At 43.7% G+C, this 19,390-nt stretch overlaps 3 protein-coding genes across 3 annotated transcripts; 2 read left to right on the forward strand and 1 right to left on the reverse strand.

The window, feature by feature from the left end:
- Positions 1-7,689: 7,689 nt before the first annotated feature.
- Positions 7,690-10,418, forward strand: LOC121603540 (TATA box-binding protein-associated factor RNA polymerase I subunit B). Its single transcript, XM_041932405.1, has 2 exons — positions 7,690-8,179; positions 8,250-10,418. Exons 1-2 carry the CDS (start codon positions 7,722-7,724, stop codon positions 10,318-10,320), a joined length of 2,529 nt encoding a protein of 842 aa, XP_041788339.1. The 5' UTR covers positions 7,690-7,721; the 3' UTR covers positions 10,321-10,418.
- Positions 10,419-10,693: 275 nt separating this feature from the next.
- On the forward strand, positions 10,694-18,247 carry LOC121603539. The gene is made up of 4 exons (XM_041932404.1): positions 10,694-11,465; positions 13,478-14,037; positions 14,103-14,921; positions 15,320-18,247. Exons 1-4 carry the CDS (start codon positions 11,416-11,418, stop codon positions 18,214-18,216), a joined length of 4,326 nt encoding a protein of 1,441 aa, XP_041788338.1. The 5' UTR covers positions 10,694-11,415; the 3' UTR covers positions 18,217-18,247.
- Positions 18,248-18,406: 159 nt separating this feature from the next.
- On the reverse strand, positions 18,407-19,383 carry LOC121603542 (partner of bursicon). Its single transcript, XM_041932406.1, has 2 exons — positions 19,032-19,383; positions 18,407-18,942 (listed from the first exon to the last, which is right to left on the reverse strand). Exons 1-2 carry the CDS (start codon positions 19,195-19,197, stop codon positions 18,647-18,649), a joined length of 462 nt encoding a protein of 153 aa, XP_041788340.1. The 5' UTR covers positions 19,198-19,383; the 3' UTR covers positions 18,407-18,646.
- Between the last annotated feature and the right edge of the window lie 7 nt (positions 19,384-19,390).

Consider the following 19,390-nt stretch of genomic DNA (forward strand, 5'->3'; position numbering starts at 1 on the left):
CAAAATATAACAATTTTTTTTTAAACACTGCGAAAGGCACACACATAGACCAAAACGTACGAAAACACTAGAACCAGACCGTAGGTTGTGCGCATCTGAGCGGGAGAATATGCATCCGCGAGGCTGCTCCGGCTTGTACGGATTGATCCGATGGAGACGCACGATTGTTGTTGACTCACAAGATGGGAGCGCACGCGTGCGTATTTGCATTTTTTGCACCATTTTTTTTCTTTCTTTCGATTTCATTCTCTTTTCTCCGAAGGCAATGTTCAATGGTATTTGGGATTGGGTTTTTTTTTGCGAATCAAAATTTACATATTGGCATGTGTGTTTGTGCTTGCATTTGATTTTTGTTGCCATCGTTGCTGCTCATCGTTGCCCACCGGCATTTGATAAGATTGATTGTCGGAGGAATTGGAATGGGTGTAATCGAACACCTTCGGTTCCGTTTCGTTTGTGTGCTACGGTATCGTGAAGCTTCGTGTATGTTCGTTCGGGTTCAGTTTCTTTAAGGAAACCGCAAAAACCACACAACCTACGGCACAGAGTAAACACACAATACCGACCGGCCCATGCACGTTCTGTTTTACTTTGCCTGCTTTATTGGTCTGCGTCTCTCTCTCTCTCTCTCTCTCTCTCTCTCTCTCTCTCTCTCTCTCTCTCTCTGTCGAACACCTCATCATCTTCATCGTCATGTTTATCTACGACTTGGACGCCGTGCGTCACAAGCTAACCTATGTGTTTGTGCGTACCGCGAATGCGTTTGTGCTCATCCTTTGAGGCATAAAGTGGGCAAAAATGTTATTTGTGGCTCTAGACAACAATACCACACTAAAACAGAGAGTTCCTTTACACCTCGCAGAGCCATCACAACACTAGAGATAATATAATTTTCAGCATTTGCCATTCATTCTAACCGTGTTGTGCGACGCGAAGAAATCACGGACGGTGAAAGACCCAGTTCTATCTGTTTTTTTTCTTCTCTTTTTATGCTGTGACACATTTAATTCGCATGTTCGGATAAATAGCAGAATCAAAGGCCATATTCATGCATTATTAACACGCCTCCTACCATAGAAAATATTCGCCGAAGACGGTTCGCATCATCTATTCGACATCATGTTGAAAGCTTGATGCATAATTTAGCATCGAGTTGAAGCTTTTCCACCACCGTTTCCTTGGTGCGATGTGTGTTAACCTCTTCGTTATTTTCCAGCATACATACCAGCAATGTACGACACATGAGTTCGCATTCACGTTATGAGTTCAATATTGGCATAGACCGAGCCCTATACTTCTCATCCATAATATGCATCACAGCATTCCAATATTTTTCAGCTTGAGCCAACTCTATCTAGATCACTCGTAGATAAATGGGCCAAATTAGCAATGAAACAATATAATGCTTTCACAAAAAAGTAGTATCGAATTATCAACACCGAATTTATCAGGCAAATGAACATCAAAACGGTAAATTATGTCCAAATAAACTTGTTTCCTTTGACTATTCACTCAAACAATTCCATCATCTGCATCAATATTGAAGTAGTCGGTAGGCAAACCAACAACTCGTTTTCGCCGATCGCCTTGGTTATTTGGATTATGTATTCATTGCGACGTTTGCACAGCACCGAACACCAGACGAGCGTGTACTGCAGTGCGAATCGCACAATATCGATAGTAACCATGCAGTTCCGGTTGCACTTACACATTACTGCTAGGTGTTTACCTGTACCGTATCGTCCCTCCACCGAATCGCACTGGCAAGCCGAATGCACACGATCACCTTAGATCTATCGCTGCCAGACGACGATGCTACAAAAAGGTGCGGCCAATCGGCGTATTTGATCGAATCATAAGTTGGCGACCGCACTTTAGCAAAGCAGCGCACAAAACGGAAGCTTGCGCTTTAAGATTTATGAACATTAGTCACGGCGACGATCACGCGAGGCATTACGATCACAGAACCTTGAGTTTGGCGCAAAACGATAATAAACAATATGGCACATGTTTGGCGCATATCGCAATGGCATTGTAAATGCGTTCAACTACCTTCGATGGTTTGATAAGTAGTAAGTCAAGTGAGAAATGTCAGCATTCCATCACCACTAACCCTTATTTGCGAATACATAATATAGGGTCCGTAACAGCAGGAAACCAGTAGTAGATAGTTTTTTCTCGATATTTCCAACCTATAATATATTTTCAAATAAAAAAAATACCCGTTTAACACGAGCCAGAGGCAAATTATCACCATTTCATAATAGCCAATTTGGATTGCAGTGGACTACGCCACGTTTGTGGCAGGAAATTATTTCGTGATCAAAATAAGCGTCTGACACCGATCGTCCAGAAATGGAATCAGCCCAGATCGATTGCTGCTTACATGTACAATTATCGTGCAGCCGCAAAAGCTGCCCAAACATTGACACACCTATTTAAAGTCCACCGGAGTCGTCACGTCTGACTACCGAAATGAGAGTTGGCTCAGTTTTACATATTGTGGTTATACGTTTATGCCGAAAATCTGTAGAGCGTTTTGAAATTAAGTTAGTTTCTTTAAGATCAACAGACTTTTTTGTTTTCCTTCTAGACAACTTGTATTTTATATAAACTTTGCTGGAACAAGGCATTAAAACTATTCATCAATGCTTCCATTTTATTCGGATCAATTTAAAGTGTACATTTTAACGATTCCGATGAAAATATTATTGATGAATTATTTTTAAATATATTACGATTTTGATTTTTATCGTGCTTTGAACCGTGAACCTAATCATATGCTTTGGCGACATTTTATCTTAAAATGTCCCATCCCAATCCCTCACTTTGCCCCCGATGAGGGAACAAACGCTGTGAAGGGTGTATGGAACGTTGGGTTAGCAAATTGAAACAGCTTTAGCTTACTCATGGGACGGGAGATGCGAAACAAACAGGACCCGACAGTCCTATCCATCCACTACCGTCCAGCAGCCGCCCGACCGCGGACGGGATCCTACCAACAGGAGAGAATACGAAAAAGGAAAAGGAACTAATTCGATAGATAGCCAGATATGTAAATAAACAGCGCGTCACACGAGCCTATGTATGTTTATTTTTAACCTTTTTAAAATATACAGCGAAAGGGCAGGATTGCTCTTATGCTGATGCCCTACATCGGATGTGATGTTGCTCCGGAACGACGATATCCTACCATTCCACACACTCGTTCCCAACACGTTGCGTGAAAGCTAGACTGAAGCATTGGAGTGCACCCCTTCACTTATTCCTTCCCAACCGTGCTGTCAACCATGCCTCAACATCAGAGCAGTGTGGGTGCCAAGTGACCAAGAAAAGCTTGCGTCGAGAAATGTGAAATTGTAACTCCCATACCTTTTTGTAACGCCAAGTGAAACGGGGGAAACACCGCATAGTTTATGTACTGTCCCCGAGTTCCCCACACAACTGGGTGCCGTGTTAATTATGGCCCAAACGCTCGCTGGTAATCATTCAGCCGGCAAATATCGCTCACACGCAGACCCAGAGCACCTCCAGCCGGGCTCAAGCTCCCACGAGCGTACATGTGTGCAGGCACTTTTAGGCTCTCGAGCGTGCCCTCCAAACGTGTAAGGTTAAATTGCCTTCCCCATCCGGTCTGCACCTTAGTATCCCTTTTTCCTTATCGAGCACGCAGAAGGAAAATAAAACCCGCCCAGAACAATCGCGTATCGCTCGGAGCGACCGAGCGGCTTGAAAGGACCCCCTTAAACGGACCTTTTTTTCTGCAAGCCCAAAAAAGTTTCCTGGCCATCCGCGGCAGCTTAACTGCTAGCTTGACGGTGGGGAAATTTCTGCACACATGGAAAAAACGTGTATCCGTGCGCTCGCGACGTGTGCCAATCAAATGAAAATGGAATTCAAGCACGAAGGAATGCATCATACGTTTTGTTTCGGGATGCATCGGAATTGCAGCGGCTGAGGGATGGAAAGTACCAACAAAGGCCTTCCTCAATGACGCTACACCGTGAAGCTGGAGCCCTTTTGTTCTTGTTACACATCTTTCTGTGTCTGCGGTTGTGTTGTGGACACAGCCAACCGTGTCCTTGGTGGGCGTGCTTCATACACTACCTGTGCCGTCCGTGTCTCATTCACTGTGGGTGAATTCACCGTCCTTCTTTTCCACTCTTTCGTCACAGATGTGTGTTTTGTGTATTGTTCTCCTAGCGTTTCCTGTGCCTTATCAACAAAATGTACAACCACATCTTACAAGCGATGCATTCACCGGCCACAAACAACCACGGTTTACCACGACTCTCTGTGGCGAGTTTAAAAAAACCGCTTCCCACGTATCTGCGATTCCCTCCCGGCTGGTTCGCGGTTTCCATGTCCATCAGTATCACACCACGCTGGGGAAGGATGTTGGATGCTGCGGCGCATCATCATCATCAAACCAACCAACATAATACACGCACACGGACAATGTTGGGATATAAAAGGTACCACTTACTTACCACCGTGTGATAACCGCACCGCGCCATCGCCAAGTGCCGACAGCCTTTCGTGTATCCTTTTTACCGAAACCCGTACCGAGCGCCCCCACCAAGACTCATTACCATGCAGGATGGGACAAGAGTAGGCAAGCTTCTTCAATTTACTTAGCATTTTAGCACGATACTCGCTGGCTTTCATCTTCTTTAGTTCCCCCTTTCCCCGGGATCGTGTGACATACTTGTAGTTGGCGCAAACGCAAGCGACCATGATTTTTGTTTTCCTCGCGTCGCGCTTTCTTTCGTGTTCGGTCGTAGTTGTTGAGTCTGTTGTTTTTTTTTTATTACTGATACTGACGATGACGTTGGTTACTGCTCATCCAAAGTGGAGGCTGCGGATGGCTTCACAATCATTTGCATTCATCGATCGAATACTTTCCGCACAGTGCTGCTCCTCCCAGCGTCTACTGTTAAGCGACTATGAGGCTTATATGTGAACGAAGTTTGTAGCCTTGTTCGTGTTCTTAGATTTATTTTATTGAGTTTTTAACGTTGCACACACAAATGCCACAAAAATAATTAATGCCATAAAAAATAACTCTAGCATCATAGACGTAAGGTCAAATTGACCTATACCCATCTTCAAAATACCTCAAACTAAAGGAACCCCTGTACATCAAACATGGGTGTAATCAATTTGCTTTGCAGGCTTACAAGCAGGCTAAATATACCTCCAGCACCAAAGGCTTTACATGATTACTGGTGTATATAATAGCTACCCAGTGGCTCGTCTATCTAGTTGAATGGTGTAAAGAATTTTGCTAAAAATAATATCACCGCTCCATTAACAACACAACCAACCCATGTCAGCCGAAATATCTCCTGTGATGTTATAGCACATTTCGGGGCTATTAAACCTTCATAAATCTCGATGTGTGTGTGTGTGTGTGTGTGTGTGTGTGTGTGTGTGTGTGTGTGTGTGTGTGTGTGTGTGTGTGTGGTGTGTGTGTGTGTGTGTGTGTGTGTGTGTGTGTGTGTGTGTGTGTGTGTGTGTGTGTGTGTGTGTGTGTGTGTGTGTGTGTGTGTGTGTGTGTGTGTGTGTGTGTGTGTGTGTGTGTGTGTGTGAGTGTGTGAGGGGAGTGGGCAGTGGATGACGCGAGCCTGCCCATGCCCAACCATCGGAACCGTTCCCGACAAGACTAATTTTGATCATGTGAAGAGCGAAGGCTTTTTTCCGCCCTTAGTCAGCAAAAAGAGAACAAGAAACACAATCCAAAAGCATGAGCGAGAATGATAAACAGTGAGTGCCAAAAGGCGCACTTGGTAGATGATAAGGTCAGGTTCTGCCAGATTTTCATCGATCGAACCGGTGAAGGGCATTAAATATTTACGAACAACGTTTCGCAAACGCTGGCACGAGCAGTTTTCCTAACTTTCCCTCCCATTCTCATTCGATGTCTCAAACTTTCAATCTTTCTCGCTCTCTGTCGCTTCTCGCCTGCTTTTTATCCTTCTCTCCGTGTCCGTGACCTCTGTAACACGTGGCCGGTATTAGGCGGCTCCATCGGGTTTCGAAACCCGAAAATCTCTGACCGATATGCAAACCCGGTTCGAATGCTACAGCCAGCTGTTGCGGCGTGCGCTTGTATTTCGTGCGTTCACGTGAGAGTGTTTACGTGTAAATCTCAGATGAGCAGCACACACGAAAAATCCCTCTGGGGTTTGCCATACCGACGCGTTCTGCTGTTTTGCCCGATCTTACACCGCATTCAATCATGGTAAATTTGTTTTGTGCAAAAAAAAACACATTAACAAAAAAACCTGTACAATTCTGTGCACACAAGTCACGTAGCGATCCAAAATATTGTTTTAATTTGTTTCTACCCGGGTGAAATGGGTGGTAGAAGTTCTATGATGCCATAGGAAGACGGGGAACTCTTTTCGTGCGGTGACCATTTATTGCGAAACACTGTTGACTCTGGGCTTGGTAAAACATGCAGACAAACGGAAACACGTACCATTATCTTAAGGATGGAATAAAGGAAGTGAGCAGAAAGTACGAGATATTTGTACCCAGTTTACACAGCGCATTAAGAATGTTCGAGGTACAGCAAATATTTGGAGGAAGGCAAGTTTGGTTAAACATTTGCAGACTTACAAAATTAGATACGAAGTTTTCAAGAGAAAAAAGCTACTGTAGTGAATTTGAGCGCTCTTTTACTTCTTTATATGTTGCATATCTAAATTACAACTCAGGTTGATGTCTAGTGCGCCATTTCAGAGCATAGTAAATATTGTTCAACTCAATGTTTTATCACCTTTCAGCTGTGTTGCAAAATATGTATACATTTACATTTTACGTTACACCTTAATAAAAATTGAAACAACTACTCTCTGTACTGTTGCAACAAAACCACACAACATCAGCAGCACTTACACAGGCAATAGCGAAAACGACACAAAACACTTGCACAAAAACATTGTTCCTATCGGAATTGTAAATTGTACTCGTCAGATATTACCACACTTCAAGCTAAATATGATTAGAAAGAATAGGGTCGCCCGGAAGAGCTCATGAGCGTACGCACGGGCACGAAAAGTCGACTGAACGAATAAAGTGAAACTGTGCTGAAACGAGCGAAAGCTTTTCGCGCGCAATGTTTTTCGGCTCCCTTTCCCTTTCAACACACACACATACTTTCGATTGAACGTGCGCATATGCCCCTTTTCAAATGAGGCGTGTGGGTGTTAGTGTACAACAACAATAAGGTTGTAAGTTCTTATGTGCTAGGGTTATTAACCATCAACTTTTAGCATGATGCATAGGTCACTTACGAAAAAGGGGTCTATGGGATGATCTAGTTGTATATCCTCTTGATTTTACAGTGTCAGGCATGGTTCAAATCTCACGTAAACCCTATTACTGTATGTAAGTATGCACCTTACCTTTAAGATATTTTTCGTAATCCGTGATCAAAACATGTGTATGAAGTTTGTAGTTTATTTTTTTATATGCTGCTGATATAATCAATATATTTTACAAATATCACTAGTTAACATGTAAAATGTCATAAATATTAAAAAGTTTTTTATCCATTGTTTACTACCGTACGATTTAAAAATTATTATTTTAATTCAAAACGCATGAGGGTCGCCCACTGTGAGGTATAGTGTCATTACAAAAAGTCACTCAGCTGTCATAGTTTTGTTGTTTTTTCTGCTTTCGGGACTGTACACCGCATTGTTATTGTTTCTATGAAATTTGTTAACAATACGGTACGAGATTTAATTTTACTTTGCGCCACCAAGAATGGGCTCATAACCGAATTGTGTGATGACAAAATGACGGAACCAAACGATATTTGTGAAGTGTGCGGTCTCGGTGATTTTATTTTAGAGGATGGATTTTATTATTGTACGGAATGCGGTACGAAACTACTAAACAAACGTGAAATTGTCGATGATGAGGTAAACGTGGGATGTCACACGAACATACGACGTGATACCGGGGTAGAAAATAAAATTACCAGCTGGGAGCAGATGAACTACTTTCTGCATGGCCTTACGGAACGCTTAATCGAGTTAGGTGCTCCAGAGGAGCTGAAGTCGACGGTGTTGCAGATATGGTGTGCCTATCTAAATCAGGCCGAAATAGCATTCTTCCACAAACGGCAACGAAAGCGCCCACGGTTGCCTCTAAATAATAAGAAATGGTTCGTGTTGACGATGAATGACAAAAAGTTCAATCCATTCTAATGCTCAAAAATGTACCTCCTGTTTCAGGGATCTCAAATTGCTGTTCAACCGGGAGATTCCAAAGCGAGCCAAACGAAAGGGGGGGAAATTAGAAGGCGATATTGCAAAACGAGTTCGGAACTTAAACAAGGATCTATCAAAAGCTGACCAAGATGCATTCACACAAAGTCAGCCTTCGGATTTGGAATCTACAATAAGCACCCTGTCTACCTCAATGCAGAGTTCCTCGAATACGGCCCACTTACCTTTAAGTTATAAGTTCAACAGTCGAGCACGCAAGCAACTAGTTGACAAATTCCGCCTTCCTGAGGAACACATCGATTGGCACGAATTAGAAGCACCAACAGATGCAGATTGCCATCCCTTCCCCTACTCGCCTGGTAAACTAAAAAATGTTAATGATATAGACAATTGGTCATATCTCTACCGCAAAACGGTTTTGCTCGCCATATTAAGCATCGCGTTAAATCAAGTGCGCAGCTCAATACAGACAGCAGATCTGTTGCGATGGATAGAGGAGGGACATTTGCCGTTCCATGATTTACGGCAGTTCCTACCGGAGGGTTTGCACGCAGCTTGCTATTCCGAAACGGTGGCTCATCTTACGACAACGTTTCAGGGATTCGTCAAATGTCGAGTGATCTCATCGCTGATAGCAGCAGATCTAGAAATTGTGCCAATTGAACCAGATCTATCCGCTCTTTGTCATCGTTTTCTAAGCGAATTGGCACTGCCGCTAGACCTTGCACCCTACATTACCAAAGTGATAGAAATTTCGCCTCCAATTAAGCGGAATAATGTATATAACTACTTTCCAAAGTACGAAGCTCACGCTATGAAGTACATACTGTTCGTTATGAAACTTCTCTTTGGTTTGGATGGTGTGAACGAAACCAAACTAGATGCCTCATCAAACAAACTTAACCATCGAATTGGATCCTCCAACAGTCTGCCGAAATTGTTCGTCTGGAGTGAATGGCAACGGTATGTGGCGATGCGACGCGTCATACTGGAACAGTTGCATTATCCAACAAACCACTCGCGCACCCAATCGGTTGTAAACCGTCCAATAGAAAAGGATCTCTTTCTACACTTCTTTGAATCGCGTATTGTTCCGGACGATGATAACACAACAGGCTACAAAGCAGGCATAGATCGAGCATCGCATCGACCGATACAGGAGCGTTTATTCAAAAATCTCCATTCTTTCATATCATCAACGATGGATAAACATCCAAATCTAAACGTTAAACGATCTAAAAAGCATATTACGTTTGAGCATAGTTTGCAGCCTCAACGTGCCTATCTGGCAGAAATACTGGAGATGGACGAGGCCGAACGGCACTACGTACACATCCCTGAATATATGCGAACGGATCACAGCAAACGAACGGTAGTGCCGTTCATCAATCCAATGCCCCTCAAAATGCATATTCTCACCCACCACCGACTAAGATTGGTGACGAAAAAGATTAAACCATCGATGAAGCACATTCGGATGGCAAAATATAACTCACACACTACGAACGTCGAACTGTACCTGGCCACAAACAAATTCTCTCATGTTCATTGTGTAAGTGGTAGTGATTCGAGCGATTCCGAGGACAGCGACGGACCCAGTAACATTTTGGATTACATTAATGCACGTGCCCAACAAAGCCAGCTTAGTCCCGATGAACTGTTTCACAAAACGCTTTGCCAAAATGCACTGGAAGAAATGGAAGCTGATCTACGGGCAGCGGAGTTTAAACATGGTACCAATTGGGATCCGGATTTGTCTTGGATTCAAGAGATTACAAACGAAATCAATCCGTTCGAAAACAATCCTCCATTGGACGAAATCTTGCCAGATGAGCAATGCTGCAGTGAAACTGTGCAGATTGCACTGCCGAACTATCACTACTGGGTAAACAATGGCAACATCAAAGACATTTCATCCGAAGTTTTCGAGCAGGAGTATCTTTCGCTATTTCCCGCCAGCTTTCAATTCCTGCTTCGAGAGGCAGCATACGTGGTTCACCTATCTCCACATGAGCTGTACTTTGAACTGAATGAGTTAGAAAAAAACTGTTTTAAAACATATCGTCGAATAAAATGAAGTGAGGCGAGAAGAACAGTTTTATATACAGTTGCTTGAGACTTGTTCATTTGCAGTAAACTGAGCAGAAAAGGTTTGTGATAATTTTAACAGTCGAAAATATGTGTGTTTTATGTCCGTATTTCGGGACTATCCGCGATCGAAGTCTAGGGAACATTGGCGGGTAAAATGTATAAGTCAGACAGTAAGCATAGCTACCAGCTTAGCTTACAACAATTTGCTACAACAATCAATACAATCGAATTACAAACCTGCTTAATATTCTAAACCACTTGAAAAGCGGTGCATTTTGTGTAACGGCCGTTTGAACACGCCATTTGCTTGATCATAAAAAGCACGGCAAAATTTTCTTTACTGTCAAAACTGAAACTTGTCTTGTTGTCAGAACTAGTAGAAAAAAAGAGAAGTGCTATTTCGTCCGAGACGAGAGAAACTACGAGTTCAATTGCTTTTTTGTGTTTGCTAACAATTTGCCAGTGGCTTGTGCGCCACACATTTAGAAATTGCAATTGTACATCACTGATGTGCTGCGGTGAAGGTGAAGATCGAGTTGCATATTTTCGTTTGTTTCTCCTTCGCCCATTAGCCATCTCGCGCTTCCGTTGATGGAACGTGTCTGGACGACGTGGAATTGTACATTCTGTGCCGCTGGTTACGTGTGACGGAGAGATTACGAAGGCCAACAGTGAATTGTTGTGTAGCGAAATTTATTTAGTTATTTATTATTAGTAGTGCCTGGCGGTCGTGTATTTCACATTTCTTCAAAACGGTACGGCCAAATTTGTTCTGTTGGCTATCTGTTCGACGCGCCCATAGCCTTGTGAATGTGTATATGTTTGTGTGTGCGTGTGTGGGTAAGAGAGAGCATTTCGTGAAAGGTCTCGTGCATCGCTGTTTGGCGTAACCGTACAACATTCCTGTTGCCGATAATATCGGTCCGACTGTGCTTAGTGTGCTTTGCGAAGGAAAACCGGGAGGGCAGAAAAGCTAAACACCAAGAAAACCGTCAACCCCGCACCACGCACGACGCATCAACTCGTCACTGCAGAGACAGCAACATTCCAGTACATAAAGCGACATTAAAACCCACACAAAATGGATAAATTTATCAGCATGTGGAAAGTGCGAGAACTCGCCGATAAAGTGTGAGTATAATTTAAATCGTTTTAATTTTTCTAGTCTTCCTTTGCCCTCACTTCACCGCAGCACACCGTGCCTAAGCCAAAGACAATGCACTCTCAAACCGCGATAAGAGCAACACACCTTCGAATTTAGCCATCGATCCCCCTCCATTACTTTAGGTAGAAGGCGGCGGTGGTGGTGGTGGAGTCTTGGTGGAAATGTTTATGGTGTTTGCATTACACGGCGAAAATAACAATAAATGTGTGAAACGCAACCGTCGTGGTGGATCACACTACCACGAATAAAAGGAGGACATTTAATACGCGTTCCACTATCATTACAAGACTGTGCTACACCATCAGGTGGTTGCGATAAGTCTCGTATGAAGGATTTCGATTGCCCTTCTTGACGTAATAATGTGCGGTAGTGCACCTATATATGGTTGCAGCGAAAGAGCAGAAGGGTAGATATATTTTCACTCACTGGCTTTTTTGTGTCCCGCCTATGTACCCAAGGGATTGTGCTGAATTAATTTACCACAATGAAGCAACAGTTAACATGCTAAAATGAAGCAACAGCCAAATGAATGTGTCGACCACATTTTAAATGTGAATGTGCAATTTTAAAATCTATCGATTCAGCAGTAAATTGTAATCATATATTTTATATTCTAGATGGTAGTTTTACTAGTACAATGATTATTTCTAAGGAAAAAAACGACCGAAACTGTAAGAATAGTCATTTAAATAAATATAAATGATTATTTCTAACTCCTATTATTAAAAAAACGAAATAATTTCATATCTTGAAGCGTTTTGATTGTATAAAATCATAAAATATCAATATCAATATAATAATTATGGACCACATCATCATTTTTAGGTTCTAATATGCATGAATGTGTTCACCGTAAGCTGTCATAGCGACAGTGAATGCGGTAAAAGTATGCCTCACGCTTCTGTTAATGTGAAAATGAGCAACTACTGCATGAAACGCAAGAAAATGTAGTGGCAAGTCGTGTGGTGTTAAATTATTAAATATATTCGCACCACCACCACCGCCACCGAGCTTGAATGTAGAAGTGCGCTACGGCCCAGGCTTCGACGTGTCTTTCTAATCCTTGTAAAGCGAAATGGAATCAGAAATAACAAAATTACACAGCAAACGTAATCTAAATGATCACTAAGAATTGTGATCAATAGTTGTTTCACACGCGCGGGTGTGCCGAGATCTATACGTCCAAGGTGATCTTCGTAGTTGCGCCCCAAAAATGGGTAGCTATAGTAGAGAGAGGAATACCGGCGAGAAGGTCGGGGGACCATGAGAGAGAAACTTTTGTATACAGTCAACCTTGTCGCAACTAACGTCAAGGTAACAAATTTGCAAAACCGGTGGGTATTCATCGTTGCATGATTAAAATGTCACACTACAATACAGGCAGTTATGTTAAAATAATCGAAAATGCATAGCTGATTGTGTTGATTAAATCAGAGAAAATACACATATCTTAATGTGGTACATGTGAATCAAATGTACGTTTACACTAACAATCATACTGAAACCGTGGAATGAAATATTATCGTTGTTATCGTATGTTGACGACGTTATCAGTTGTTGCTGCTTTATCACCTTAGCACGGAATGATATTTTATTACTCACGAGAGAAGCCGATTTATACTGCAATTAGATCTTTTAAACATTTTCAACCTAAAAAATATCTTTTTCATAATTGAATATCATAAAGCATACGATACGCGTTTATGTGGAACGCTTACTGACTATGCGTATGTTGTCCGTGAATTTAAAATAAAATGGTCTGTTGAACATTATTATCCCCACTACCATTCATAATTCCAAATGAAGCGGTTGACACACTTTCGATCAACTCATTCATTTTGTGGCAGTTTGGTTGATGAGTCATCAAACATTTTAAAACAAATGTATATCTATTTTTAAAAATATTACGAAATGTTTGGTTCTATTTACCGTATTTTAATAATTTTGTATTTATTTTGATTGTTGTCATAATTTTTAGAACGAACGTTGTGATGAACTACACAGAAATAGAGGGCAAGGTGCGGGAAGCAACAAACGATGAACCGTGGGGTCCAACAGGACCATTGATGCAAGAACTCGCTCACGCTACCTTTACGTACGAGCACTTCCCGGAGGTAATGTCAATGCTGTGGAAACGAATGCTGCAGGACAACAAAACTAACTGGCGTCGAACGTATAAAAGCTTGCTGCTGCTGAACTATCTCGTACGCAATGGATCGGAACGAGTCGTTACCTCGTCCCGAGAACACATATACGATCTGCGTTCGCTAGAAAACTACACCTTCGTCGATGAAAATGGCAAGGATCAAGGGATTAATGTACGGCACAAGGTGCGAGAGTTGATAGACTTCATTCAAGATGACGATCGATTGCGAGAAGAGCGCAAGAAGGCTAAAAAAAACAAGGACAAGTACATCGGGATGAGCTCGGAAGCGATGGGTATGCGTTATGGAGGCAGCAGCGGTGGTGCAGGCAGTGGTGGCGGTATGGACTACGGTGGATATCGAGATAGCTACGATCGACGCAGTGAGGACCGATGTGAGTAATGCATGCACTTAGATTGTGTAAGTCACTACTACTCTGAAACTATATTTTAAATGCAGATAACGAAACGAGGGACCATCACGAATACGACTACCAGTATGAAGGTGAACGAGAAGATTCCGATGACGAATCGAACGGACCACACGATCGTTCAAATCGGTACCAGGATCGAGAACCATCAAAAAGCCCTGCCACGCGGCAGAACTCCAGTTTATCCACTGGTTCCACGTCTGCTTTCGGAGGTGGTGGAGGTACTGGTGGTAGTGAACGGAAGATAAATCTGAACATTAAACCTACCGGTAGTTCCTCCACTGGGAGTTCATTGAGAAGCGCACAGAAAACGACAAAGAAAATTGATCTCGGGGCCGCTAGCGGGTTTGCTAAAACTGCAGCAACCGCATCAGCCGCCTCGGCCTCGGCAACGCCGGTCGACCAGTTTGGCATCAATTCTCCAACACATCGCAATACGCATGCCGAAGAAATAGTAGGCACGGGTGGAAAGCAGCAAGACATAATAGATGATCTATTTAAAACTTGTCCTACAAAATCGGCTTCCACCACGGATGCCCTGATAGATGAGGACGACTTCAACCCAAGAGCCACGGAAGACTTTGGAGATTTTGAATCGGCCTTTGGTGCTAGTACCGGCAAACCGGTATTAACCACAACTACGAAGGGAGATGATTTTGCCGATTTCGCAGCATTCGGAAAAGAGCCCACGCAGCCTGCAGCGGCTGCACCTAGCACGGAAGCGAGCACCGATCTACTGTTTGGTCTGAGTGTTGGGAACACTAGCACGGGATCATCAAACAATGGTGGAGCACCGATCGATATTCTTTCGGATTTAAGTGGCCTTTCGCTCGGCTCCAACTCAAACGGTACGTATTTTCAAAAACGTTGTTATAAATTACCTATACCCCCTACTCGTTTGCTTTGTACCATCGACATAAAATAAGATCGTTTCGAGAAACAAACACTGCATTATGATGTTTCATCGCGAGTTTCATTTGGTTAGTAATTGTAGAACAAGCCTATTAAACTGTTCTCCCTGCTGCTCACCTCAGGGAGAGTATATTGGTTGCCACTATTACACATATTATCTGCTAGCGGTACAGAATCCTTTCGTTGCCTTTTAAACCTATGTGTCTTTTACCTCACCTCCTTCTAAGTGTTACCGTTAGCTCCTTCATAAGTATGAACGGTAGCGAAGGAGGATGGTGATAGATATTTGGGTAAGACATTGGTGCAACAATTCTTCTACCTTCTACCCTTTCAGCATCCAGCGCCAACGGCAAATGCATCGGGTCAACGCGTGAAAAACCGTCGCTTCTGCGTCGATATAATGAACTGCTTGAATGTATTAGTAAATTGCCCCGGCAATCTGACCAAGGAGAAAGCCGTACTATTAGTCGAGATATAGAGCGTGAAACAGTGAACGAAAAGCTGGCCCTATTGCTCGAATGCCTTCCAGGACCGGTACAATTTACGGATGCACTGTATGGATCGAAGGAGTGGGAACGTTTTGCTGCAGAGGCGTATCCGAGTTTGTTGGATGAGGTGATCCCGTTGATGGGACATGTACAGCTACCCTTACTATATCGTCTCGTTACACTTGATGCGAGTATACATTTCCCATGTGAAATGATCAACGTGCTCACCAAGCAATCTGTGCTGCAGAGTTCGTCGTGCGAGCTAGCATTGAAGTTACTTGTTCGGCTGATCGAGGATGATTCCGTCCTACCGGTAACATTCATTCAACTGTCAGTGGAACGTACCGATGCTAACATCAGTGATTACAATCGATTTTTGCAACTGCTGTCCGCTATCCCAAACAAGGTGGCGAATGATTTAAAGAGTAAAACTCCCGATCGACTACTACCATTGATGTACAGTAGAATATTGCTTCGACAATTTATCCGCACTATCGCTACATTAAACGATGCGATAGTTTACTACGGAAAGGTAGAAGAGCTAACTGCTACGCCATCGCTCAGGGGCGATTTTTTAACCGCCCTTTTTAGCAAACTCATAACCGATTTCCACCAAGAACGTCGATCCCCAGCAATACAAGCTGCATTGCATCTCCTTGTCGATGGAATTTCCCGGTTGCCGAATGTGGCCAACTTTATTAGAACAATACTTGCTGGATTGACACCGACTGCTATAGAAATTATCGCGCACATGGCTCTTAATAAACGCATTGATCTTTCCTCTGTCTTTGCACAAACCGTACCTGCCAGCTGGTCGTACGTTTTACTGCAAAAAATTCCTCTGTACAATTACTACACCAACAGTGAGACGATCATTTACGAGCTAATCAACCTGGTCACTAAGTTACCGGTGGTAGAAAATAAGGATGGTGAGAAAGGACAAGACAATGAATCGCCTCTCCAACGATTGATTCAACAACTGTTAGTGGTTTGGTCCAGTCGGGCAGCCATTCAACGGACAAGCTTTGAACAGCACCTCTACATAACAAAATTACTCCTCCTGGCGATTGGCACAGAGATTAAGAGTGGTTCAACCTGTTCGAGTTCGTCAGGCGAAACGTACCGGCGGATGTTGTTCGATGGGTTAAAGGCTCATCTGGAGTCTCCAATAAAGGAGGTTCGCTGTACCGGTATGATTACGGTTGAGGTCATTATGGGCATGATCGATGACAAGCGCGACGAATGCAATACGTCGTCTACAAATGAAAATGCCGGAAACAATCGTTTGCTGTTTGATTATGCAGGATTCGATACAAATACTCTTGCGCTGATAGAAAGTTTAAAGTCTATCGTCGAAAAAGCGCCTGACTGCGAGAGTACGAAATTCGATCAAGTAAGGCAAGAATACCTTATTAACTTAGCCATTAATGATTTGATTGGCAAGATTGAAGAGAAAAAGGACGATACATTGGCCCAGTCAAATGAACAGATAATAACTCCAAAGCCATCAGCCGAAACCAACGATGTGAGGACCAAACCATTAGCAGCAGCGGACAGTGACGATGACGAACCGGAGGATATGCAGTCGCTTGATTCCGATGACGATGAACTCCCCGTTTATGATATGTCCAATGATACGAAGCTTGAACAAGAACGCTACCGGCCGAAGTATTTGCTAGATATGCGGGATGCTCTTCTCCAAACGGATGCAAACCAAACTCCGGAACAGTTTGAGCTTGCGGTAGACGCTGCTCCCGAACTAATCGCCCAACAGTTGGCCCACAATGACGGAAAGCTAGCGATCGATCTGATGCAAATTTTCCTATCATTAGAAGAAAAAACCCATATGCCCACGTTCAGCGAGCGAAAGTTTAGCGCTATGGTTGAAATATGCGTTGCGTTTCCCAAGGAATGTGCTACATTCCTCTGCGGAGAATTCCACGCGGAGGTTAGCCGTTACGCTGTGAACTGTCGTATATTTATGCTGGACATTATGACGGAGGTAGCCAAAGTGCTCTCTAACAATCGCAAGACAGATGAGCCTAGCAAACGTTCGGCAGAAGACATCAAATCGCTCGCACAAAGTCGCACGACCAATGGTGTGGCGAGTACAAAAAATCAACTCCATCTGATGTTTCGCGATGAAGCGGAACAGCGAGCACGCCGGGCAGAGGCGGAGCGAATAGTTCGAGAACGCATCGAGCGCAAAACAAGACGCTCTCGGTCGGCCTTTACGAGAAGTCAGCGTGCAGAGGCGAAGGAAACAATCAATCGCTACAGTGAAGTGGCCGGATGGTTTTTCTTTCCTCTGATACGCGGATTCGGAGGCAACAGGTTTGTCTTCACGGCGGGGCTCAAGTTTCCGTACGATGTGGAAAATCTGCTGCTCGTTAGCTTCCTACAAGCTCTGTCGGTGCTAATGGTATGCGCTGAAAACTGTCCCATTGCGGGAAAGATGGCCCGGGAGCTGTTTTCACTAGCGAGCTTGTTACGCTACAGCGAGGAACCGAAGGTGCGGCTGTCGGTGATGCAACTGTTGGCGGCTATCTTTCTAGCCATTCGGTCGGATCTATTGCTGGCACAGTTTTACCCGGAGCTGCTGGAGCTGAAGGACTGGCTTGAGGAGTGCACTCAGGGCGATGTAGTGCGCACGGGTGAAACGAATGAAGAATGTCGGCAGCTAGCACGCCACCTGTTGGCCATGTGTTATAGCGCGCTGATTGATGAAAGTGTAGAGTGTTGAGTGAAGGTGCAAATGGAGAAATGAACTTAATCATGAACGAACAGAAACGAAAAATAAATCACACTGCATGTGTTCGAGAAACACAAGGACACTAATTGTTATGTTTACCGAGTAATGGCTATTCGTATCGCATGCTCATATGGAAGATACATGTCTTTCGCTAGAATTTTGGTTATATCGGACGATGGTATAATATTTTCATTGCTTTATTTTCAATACTCTGTATACGGCGGATACACGCTACGGAAGTGATGCTGCTTTTCAATGGCTTCCAAGTGGTAGTTTAACGACGGTGCTTAGAACTTTAGAACGATCTGAAGGGCAGTGTGCTGGAAATGCTTAGATGCTATCATTTTGCCGACTTGTCGGGGACCTCCTTTCTCTATCTCACTTTTTTTTGTTTATCTTTTTCATCGTATGGCAGTTGCAATTAGCGAACCATTTCGCCACATTTGAAGCACTTGCAATCGACCGGTTCCTTAAGGCGAATTTCCATCGTAGCAGACTCGTGGTCAGTCATCCGGACGCCATCCGGATCGTAACAGTGCGTTAATTGCAGTTGCCGTTCGCGCAGGAACGATTCCCGGCAGCAGTAGCACTCTTTCAAAAAGCCGGTCGCCGTTATCACCGACGGCTGGACCTGGCTGTTGCATTTTCCCTCACATTTGTTGACCGTGACGTCTCCGTTGCAGGTACGGTAGAGTCGTCCCAGCTCGTCGTATTCCTCTGAAGAAAAAATGGGCACACGCGGCCAAACGTTTTCACAAAACTGCACGGACACACAGAACACAGCATTTCTATCTGCAATGGCTTACCTTTTATGAGATGAATTTCCGACGGAAGCGTTTCACACGTTTCGTCGGCCTGGTTGTGCTGAGCAGTAACAGTCACAGTAAGCGTTAAGGTCAGCAGTAGCACGCAGCATAGCACAATGCTGCAGCAGTTGCTCGCTGCTAGCGCTGTTCTGACACTGTGGCACATTTCGACCCGACCTAACAATCCGCTCGACGTACAGTGGTGAAGCAGTGGTCGTCGTAGACTTGTCGATGAAAAACGGTTGCTATGTTATTTTACTATTTGATTCGTCTGCTGCTGATCGTCCTATCCCAACGAACAGTTCGTGATGATTTGCACCGTGATGCGCCGGTATATTCATTTTTATACTTAACCACAG

Source organism: Anopheles merus, chromosome 2R, assembly GCF_017562075.2.
Source record: "Anopheles merus strain MAF chromosome 2R, AmerM5.1, whole genome shotgun sequence".
In the NCBI taxonomy this organism is placed as follows: domain Eukaryota; kingdom Metazoa; phylum Arthropoda; class Insecta; order Diptera; family Culicidae; genus Anopheles; species Anopheles merus.

Bases quoted from the DNA above. Each gene is read 5' to 3' on its own strand.
- LOC121603542 (XM_041932406.1), bottom strand. From the start codon at position 19,197: ATGTGCCACAGTGTCAGAACAGCGCTAGCAGCGAGCAACTGCTGCAGC. The intron at 18,943-19,031 runs GTAAGCCATTGC...TTTTTTCTTCAG, and splicing joins GGAAATTCATCTCATAAAAG to AGGAATACGACGAGCTGGGA.
- LOC121603540 (XM_041932405.1), top strand. From the start codon at position 7,722: ATGAAATTTGTTAACAATACGGTACGAGATTTAATTTTACTTTGCGCC. The intron at 8,180-8,249 runs GTTCGTGTTGAC...CTCCTGTTTCAG, and splicing joins CCTCTAAATAATAAGAAATG to GGATCTCAAATTGCTGTTCA.
- LOC121603539 (XM_041932404.1), top strand. From the start codon at position 11,416: ATGGATAAATTTATCAGCATGTGGAAAGTGCGAGAACTCGCCGATAAA. The intron at 14,038-14,102 runs GTGAGTAATGCA...TTTTAAATGCAG, and splicing joins TCGACGCAGTGAGGACCGAT to ATAACGAAACGAGGGACCAT. The intron at 14,922-15,319 runs GTACGTATTTTC...CTACCCTTTCAG, and splicing joins GCTCGGCTCCAACTCAAACG to CATCCAGCGCCAACGGCAAA.